Below are 9,151 nucleotides of genomic sequence, written 5' to 3'. Positions count from 1 at the left end.
TCTTACGTCCCGGTGTGGAGGGGGGGGGTGCGGGCGGCTGACTCACCCGCCGCGTCACTGCTGGAGGGGGGGGGGGCTTCTCCGTTGTGCAGCATGTCACACTGCTCCCTCCTTAAGGCTGTTCGTCCCGAATAGCCTAATGATGCACTTCATTCTTTTGTTTCGGAGGCTGTCCTTGCAGCATCTGTTCTCTGGCCGTTACAACCACTCCCTTCTTAAGACCAACTCGTCTCGAGCGGTTTCCTTTCAGCTCGCCAGAAGATCCAGTTGTATCCCATTCATCCATCGCTTTCTCCCATGGCACATTCACTCTCTCTGGGGAGGCCGGTTCTTCTACATTACCGGTTCCTCCTCTGCTTTAAGTCTCTCTTTCCATTTTGGAGGGGGTCGACCCCTCCATAAGGTCCATTCCTTGCTGTGTCGTAATCCGACAGAATATCCGGCTATTTGCTTCGCGATCTTCCTGCCGACAATCTTGTAGAAAGTAGTCTTCCGAGTACGTCTCCCTCCTAGGTGTGATCGCTGTCCTGATCTACACTCTCCGATGGCATTCTTGGTTGGGTCCTTCAATTGGCTGCTGACTTGTAGTCGCCGTTTCAGACCTCTGTCCTTTATGCCAGTGTTGCATTGAGGATACTTCCAACATCTATTCTCCTCTGTAATCTTTGTTCCGGTGGTGGTCACTTCTTTCCGCTGGCATCCAAAGGTTCCCAGGGGAATTTCCTTCTTGTAGGCAATTCTCCAACGTCGTGCCACTGTCGCGCGACGGGATGTCTTCCAGCAGGTGGCATCCAACTTCATCCAGGGTCCACAGTTTTCCCGTGTCGAATTCTTCATATTTCGTTGCTTGTTTTGGCCCCTGCGCCTTTTCTTCGGTGTCTTGTATGGGTACCTCTCGTAGTTCTGCCGCTTCAGGTGTCATGTGCACTGAGGCCGGCTTTTCATCTTCTGGACGTGCCTCCATTTCTTGGCAGGCCATCGTCTCTCCGACCGGTATACTATGGGGACCTCTTCTTGTTGTACCGCCCTTGCTTGGGTTCCTCTCGTCTCCGCGGAAGTCTTTTCTCGCCAGGAGTGTCTGTCATCCTCCATTCTGGCTAGGAGTTCCTTGTGGCTGATCTCCGCCCTTTCTTGATAGGAGTCTAATTTGGCCATTAAATCTTCGTCTTTCTTTCGATTGTCTTCCATTCTGTCTTCCATCCGCACTTGGTCGGCATCTGCTTTTACTTGGTTTGCCCTCATCTCTTCTTGATGGGTTTTCATGTTGGCGTCCATCCTTGCCAGCATTTCCATCATCTGCTGCATCTCCATTTTGTAGCAGTAAAATACTCAATGCACAATAATTCAATTATTTGTTGAGACATGTGTAAGTCCAAATCCCACTTCTGACACCAATGCAACGTGTTTTGAGTTTGAATCTCGTTGGTCACATGTGTAAGTCCAAATCCCACTTCTGACACCAGTTGTAATGTGTTTCGTTACTGAAGAGGCCGTAGAGATTGTTAACTGGTTTATTCAACAACCTACAAGTAACGGCTACAATTAATGATCACACAGTTGCGGGGTTTCACACTTTATAACCCTAATCGCAATAATCTGTTTACACCGTTGCGGGGTTTCACGATTTATAACCCTATTCACAAATCAGTTCACTCTGTCTTCAGTAGTCTACACGTTTACAGTACAGGAGCTATGTAAGTGTCCCTGTATCACACACTCCAAATTACACAACTACACACACGTCCGGTTCTTCTTTCCACGAACGCTGCTATATTCCAACTGTAGGCTGCTGACTGGAGAACTGTCTTCAGTCGCTGATACACTTTAACTCTCTCCAGGGATGGCTACAAGTTAACTCGACGAAAACTGAACTCGGCGACAACTGAACTCGGCGACGGCCACATTTCAACTCTACTCGCAGGCTGCTGCCTTGAGAACTGTTGATAACACACTGGCTCTCGCTTGCTGCTCAGCCGGCTTATATTCCGTTCGCTGTTACCTGTTGCCCGCGTCAACAGCGTCATTGCCACGTAACAGTGTCTGCGTATAGCCTATCAACGCTGTTACCTCACGCCGTCTTACGTCACTGCGCGTTGCGCGTTACGTCACCGTGCGGAGGGGGGGTGACAGAGCGCTGACTCACCCGCTGCATCACTGCTGAAGGGGGGGGGGCTTCTCCGTTGCGCAGCATGTCACAATATATATATATGCCAAAACTTCCAAACTCTCATTCCTACTCAACATATTCTCCCTTTACATCAATTAATTTTTCTGTCATCTTGGTAAGTTACTGATGCCAAGAGCATAAAGGGTTTTATCCAGACTGTGTAGCCAGTTCTGGACACAGCATTTTAATTTGTTATCAGTTTTAAATTTCTGTCCTCCTAGGTGTATCTTCATTGGTCCAAACAAATGAAAATGACTGGGCACTAAGTTAGGCTGTAATGAGGACAGTTCAAGATTTCCCACCCCACTGTTGCCAATGTTGCCTTCTTCAAAACTGCTACATGCGGAGAAGTACTGTCATACAGTAGGATGATAATTTTTGACAATTTCCCAGTTCTTTTCCTCCAAACTGCTTGATGCACATCATTGTGACGCAGGCCTCTCCAATATTGTGCACTGTAATTTGCCTGATTCTCAAAATCAGCTCTCTGATGTGGCAAATGTTGACCTCATGCATAGCTGATATAGCACTGTTTTACATTATGATTGATAAAATCAACCGATATCCTGTACTAGATCTAATGTGCAGAAGAGGGGCATATGGCCACTTGCCAGTCAGTGAGTGCAGTGTTGCCACCAACTGTTCATAAATGAGCTTTATTTTTCTGGTGCCCATGATTCAGGAAAAAACAAAATCAAGGTTAATCTTGAACCACCCTTGTATATTCCAAAGATTCAAAGCTACTTAATAATGACCACAAGATGTGGAATGTCATAAAAACAAAAAAAAAAAACATATATGTACAGTACAACTGAAGTATTCACATAAAAATGAAAATATAAAACACAGTAGGTTCATGTAAGGTATTAAGATGCTTCAAGTAGATCCACACATATAGATCAATGCCATAGTGTGTCCAGCCACTGCTGGGTGGCGACCTTGACGTGGAAAACGAAACAACATTCATTGCCTGGCAACAGATTTTTAATAAGGAAATACACACAGCTATTGCTGGGTGATGCCTTCACAGGCAAACATGTTCCCATGGAAATGACTGGAAGAACAGTAGAACAGCTGGGTTTTCTACGTGGTCTATGCTGAGGGGTTATAAGTGATGTGAGGTTTAAAGCTCACTCAGTTGGAAAAGAGCCGCCATTCAGGCAGGACTTGAGCGCAGATGCAGAGGAATAGCCATTGTTGAAGCCGTTACCAGGAAATGTCTAGTGAAGACAGAGAAAACTTTGTGTGTGCTGTAGTTACAGTGATATTTGGGGTGTGTAATTCAGCAGTAGTGTTATAGTTCTTGTAGTTATGACCTGTTAAATGGTCAATAAATCCAATATCAAATTCAAAACCCTGTCTACAGTCACTCTAACACATGATAATATCTTCCACTTGTGCTATTTATAAAAACCTTTGAGTAGAATATGAGTCATTTTTTGATAATGGGAATTCATCAACAGAGTAGAATGAGAGTGTATTTAAGCATCGTTTCAGTGTTACTTTAAATTGCACCTTTTCATTCATACACCTTTCAAGACTAGATGATTGAAGTATACATTTTTCTGCAAACATGAGTGACTGGTAATTGGTCTATGAAGGGTGCTTGTTCCTTATGTTAACACTACACACAATTGAATTACTCTGAAAATATTCTTGGCTATTTACAATAAAGTTCATTAACAAAAATATGTATTCACATGGAAGTGATAAGATCTCTAATCTCTTACACAGACCTCTACAAGAATTTCTAGATTTGTCACCTGCCATGGTTCTAACAGTTTTCTTTTATAATATAAATAGCTTCTTCCTGTTAGATGAATTACCCTACAAAATTATTCCACACTTCATTATAGAGAAAAAATAGTCAAACTAGCATCTAATTTAAATAAATCAGTACATATTGAACTGTACATCTGTGAATGTTCAAAATGGAAAGCTGTACATAGTTAGGACATTCTTTGCAGGCTAAAGTGAATACCTGAAAGACAGGAAGCAAGAAATGGTATCAGGTTCATTTAATAACACATGGAATTTTACGATACACTCATCCCCTTTACATAAAAGAAAGATCTGATATGTAAAATGAAAATAAAAGGTACAATACCAAAGCTCATGCTGTAAAGACATTATAGTCCTTGTTCTTTAGACCCTACTTTTATTCCCACATAATCTATATAGGGTTAAAAAGCATTACAAGGCATTGGTACCTACAGAGACTAACTGGTTTAACATTCAGTAAATTAATATTTTCAAAACAGCATGTACTTCTATGTTACAGATCATGATACATATTATCTACATAAAGGAAATATAGTGTTTCCTTAATGGTGAGAATCAGTGTTTACATATCATTTACATAAGCTTGCACTTTAATAGATTAATGGAAGCTAAAGTATATGAGTGGTAATTAGTTCAGATTTCCCACTTCCTGTGCCACTAGTCCACTACAATCATCATCACACAATCAGCGGTGAAATCAATTTATGAAGGAAATTTCATTGAAGCCGGATCAATTTATAATCAATCATAAATATTTACTGAGGTAGCATCAAATTATAAATGTTCACAACTCAGTCACATTACTGTCAGCAACATTTATGGCCTTGAATGTAAATAACAAATAAGATTTAAAAGAATAGATTATACCTTCATTTCTTGCACAGTATTTCTGAAGTTTGTAACTGGTTTTGAAAAAAGGTGGCAATAACCTTGGCCACGGTCCAGATAGCAAACATCGATGCCATAGCAGAAAACATCAGGAGTGAATATTTCTGAAAATTTCCTGAAACAAAATATATCATATTTATGCATGCTTAGTTTCTGGGCTAGAATTTCCTTAATACATTTATGACTTAATTTTTCATCTAACACATCCCTACAGCGAGAAACTTCTGATGTAGTAATTTATTTTGCTGAAATATTGGTATTTCAAAGTGTGTTAAAAAATTTAGTTGCACAGACTTGTCTCCTAGGCACAATGGCTGGTATGCACAGAGTCTGATGAATTTCCAGTCAAGTCTGAATGAGTTAATGAGAGATGGTTCTATATGATGATGGCTACTCAACCTATGACCCCAATTACTTAAACTCTGACACATGTGCATGTCTGGAGTTATACACTCATTTTGTCGAACACTGAATGCAAAATATGTTATGCAAGAATCTAGATGTGTCCTTATAGGGATTACAACTACTGAATTATAGTTTAACTTAATTATTAAAACATAAAATTAAAGACATTTGCTACTGCAAATCAATCAACCTCAGCAGTAAAATGTACAAGAATTTGGACTGAAATAAGGTGCAACAATATGACTGATACCAGGACTGGAAATAATGACCTAATGTGGTATAATCCTGTATTTGTTTCCTTAATCACGACTTGCTTGATTTATTGGAAAACATCATCACTGTATTCTGATATATTATGTGTAGATGCAGTATCAGTCATCTGCAGTAAACTATTTTTTTTGGAATTGGAATTAAAATTCTTTAATCTCTTCTATAATATTGCTACACACTTTGCAATGGCAACAGCAGTAGAACTACTGATTATGGGATCTAACAAACCAAAGCCCAAAACTAAAAGTAAAGTACATAAAGTTATCCTTATGCTTAATTAACTAAGCACTATGCCATAAAGGCATATGAGGGAGTGAATGTATAGATCCACATTTTCTTAAACTCAGCACTAGTTGGAGTTGAGTGGTCAACTTCGCGCCCCTGCCGCTTTACCTCAGAGCTGAACAGGACGACGTGGAGTGCAGAAAATTCTTGACCCCACCCCTACTGGGACTCTTTGTCATCCTGCCCATAGCCAATTGCTATATCGATGACACTATTGAAACTCCTACAAAACCAAAACCTGTACAGTTCAAAATGTTAATTTTATGTCATAAATTTACAAGTAACACAGTACTTTTTAAACACATACTAAAAAGAATAGTTTGTGTGTGGCAAAATCAAAGACTTTTAGAATAATAACACATTGCAAGATTACATAATATATGTGAGATACATGCTAGTTAAGTATACAACTATGTCCTTAACTTATGGTCAAAAAAGTAACTGTCAGTACTGATTGGTGGGGATATCTTCTGTGATATTTCCAATCATGAATTCATGCAGCCTTCACTGATCTATATTCCAAGAACCCCAATGTGGAGCCAATTCAGTTTCAACAGCCAATCTGGGACAGATATTTTGCAGGCTTAAAAATTACCATGAAATCAAACACCTTTTAAAATTTTCAGTTATCTTTATGGTTTTTGAACAAAAGTACAGTCTACTCAGTAATGTGTGGTTACTCTGATCTGAGTCTTCATGTAGCAAGGACACTTTCAATGGCTGACACACAAAACACCAAGACTATCTTAGCAGTCATAAATTATTACTATAATTATACAGTCAGAAATATCTTCAAGACACACCACAAAATTTATAAGTGTAACATACAATCACAAAATATCAATAAGTCTTCATTATCATCCAATGACCATGAAAAAACAAACCAAACACAATTCAACAACAACAAAGTCTCACGCCTGTCAACTTATACGTTACATAAAAGTAATTACATCTGTGAAAATGTTGGGATTATGTTGCTAAACTTGCAGAAAGGTCAATCTGTTACATGAGAATAATAAAGTCAATAAAACTAGTATCTTACGGATTTATGAGAAACGGCTCCAAGGTTTTAATGACATTAATACAATGCTCTTCAACTGCAGATGGAAGCACTTCACAAAGTCTCATAGAAGCAGCCAATATAGTTTCATTATGAATTTGTGCAAGCTGGCCAACAATTCCTGTAACTATGGTGCAAGCTGGGGGGAAAAAAAAAACTCAGATGTTATGCTTATTTTTATCATTAAAATCTAACACCATTACTCAATATTTTTCTTTGATTATTTTAAGCTTGCTGGAGAGGAAATTTTATTTTCCAGCATGTGTAACTGATAAATGAAAAATCATAAAAGACAATAAAATGTTGTGAATTAGAAAGGATATAGGAAAAGCATTAATGATCTGCTTTCTCAGAAGCCAGGATAAATGGGATAGTAAGTGTGATGGTTGGCTGGAATTGAATTCCTGGAAGGGGAAATGATTTCTTCTCCATCCTGTCTACTTGCCCAGCCTCCTATCCAATGGATATTTGGAACGCTTTCTCCTGTGATTTGTGTCTGCATCATGAAGCAGGGACACTTGCTACCTACTACTGCTACCATTCTGAAGAAAGTGTGGAGCTTTATCTCCAAGCCTCTTTGGCATTCATGCTATGATGCTTATGCATACCCCTTGCCTATATGAAGTCCTGTGAAACTACAGCATCAATCTGACTCTAACACCATTCACCATACTGCAGGCTCCATTTGTAAGGCAAGAATTTCCTCCCCCCCCACCTATAAGAAGACCTCCAGAGCCTAAATTTATATTAACGTTCTGAATCCTGCACTGGCAAAAATAAGAACATATATTCATACTGGATAAGAAAGAACAAAATTACAGTAGCCAAATTTCAATTTATGAAATCATAGATAGCATATACTTGGATGGACCATAAAAGAAATGAAGATACATTAAAAGTATTAAGAACTGAAACCATACTGGACAAAATGTCAAAGTATATGAACAACTGGATACATGTCAACAGAAGGCAAAGAGATGGACTTCTGAAATGATTATAACATTAAAAACCACATGGATCAATGAACTGTGGAAGAGCTTTGAACAATCTACTGGACAAATGAGGCCAGAACACATCAACAGTCTAGCTCCATGATTGCTAGACAATGGTATTTTCTTCCAACAGAAGGCAGCAGAATAAAATGGTCCTCCCTGTCATGTGTGTTTGGTGATTAGCTGCATACTACCGAAAATCTATTGGTTTATGTTGGATTCGGGTTTCTCACAGCAATGGCTATGAAAAGTTCTACCTTCTTGGAAAAATGCCCACAAAGTTCAGCACAAGTCAACAGATGTTTCTAAGGAACACATCACTTCCATCCTCTGCGTCGACTGTACGCCAATTGCCTGTTTCATGCAGGCCTCTTGCTTGGCTTACTCTTCGGCCCTGAAGATGGCAGTTTCCCCAGAAACTACGACTTTCACAGGACCACACTGCGTTATATTCCACAAGACAGACATCTATTAGATTACGTGTGTAATGCCCCCCAAAAATTCCACCTTATTAGAACACAAGACTCAAAGACAAGAAATGACACTCCACGTTCTGGGTTATGTGGAGGACTATCACCGCAGCCTGATGAACCCACGTCACATTTGCCACCTAATTAACATAATAAATATGCGATATCACCTGCACAGGAAACTCCTCCATTTATTCCCCTTCCGTCCACATCACAGGCCAAAAGAAATGTCAGAACATATTTCACAGCGAAGTGCATTAGTATGAATTACACAGGAACTAACTGCACCACCACACACCAACATTCAATTGAAAAAAAAGTCAGCTTTGTTACGTAACTATCTGCGACACTATAACAGCAATTTCATTCCATAATTTAAAGTATCCCTTAAGTATAACTTGGACATCAAAGTTACTTTCTAAAAGGAAACTGTTCCGTGCCTTCATATAAAAAGTAGTCACAGACACAACCTGCAAGTCGCAGACTTCCGTATCCTCATGGAGCTCATGGACGTCATGGACTCATGGATTACTACGTATACCTGAAACAGGCTATACGGGCGATACTAACCAGCCCCGTTTAACTCCCATGTTATTGGTTGGCAACAAGGCCGCCATGAAACCTTGGTGAAACGCTGCTGCCATCTATGTTCAGGTTACAGGACTAAATCAAAAATGACCTCCAGGGCCGAGAGTACAATCGGTAAGAAGGTCTGCTACCTCAGCAACTATTTTGAGTGCTCCCCCCTCGGCCCCCTCAAAATGCTTTCTTCCGCTACTAGCAATAAATACTTTTAGCTCTCTTGTACTGCAGTCTCTCTTTCCTTCTGGCG

At 39.9% G+C, this 9,151-nt stretch overlaps 1 protein-coding gene across 5 annotated transcripts in view; it reads right to left on the bottom strand.

Annotated features, from left to right (window-relative positions):
• The window catches only part of LOC111863447 (acyloxyacyl hydrolase), a 27,000-nt gene extending 18,247 nt beyond the window's left edge, over positions 1-8,753 (bottom strand). Inside the window, exons 1-3 of one of the 5 annotated variants that reach the window (XM_023849790.2) lie at positions 8,490-8,753; positions 6,840-6,996; positions 4,817-4,952 (exon numbers count right to left, since the gene is read on the bottom strand). In XM_023849790.2, coding sequence (XP_023705558.1) covers positions 4,817-4,952; positions 6,840-6,996; positions 8,490-8,577 — 381 coding nt within the window. In that variant the 5' untranslated portion in view covers positions 8,578-8,753. Of the gene's footprint in view, positions 1-4,816; positions 4,953-5,905; positions 6,036-6,839; positions 6,997-8,106; positions 8,452-8,489 lie in introns of those variants that run through there. The other 4 variants (XM_023849791.2, XM_023849792.1, XM_033751070.1 and 1 more) reach the window with 4 other exon arrangements.
• Positions 8,754-9,151: the final 398 nt, after the last annotated feature.

This window comes from Cryptotermes secundus, unplaced genomic scaffold (assembly GCF_002891405.2).
Source record: "Cryptotermes secundus unplaced genomic scaffold, Csec_1.0 scaffold1863, whole genome shotgun sequence".
Taxonomy (NCBI): Eukaryota; Metazoa; Arthropoda; class Insecta; order Blattodea; family Kalotermitidae; genus Cryptotermes; species Cryptotermes secundus.
The sequence above is the reverse complement of the archived record's forward strand: the minus strand, read 5'-3'. Positions and strand labels throughout refer to the sequence as shown.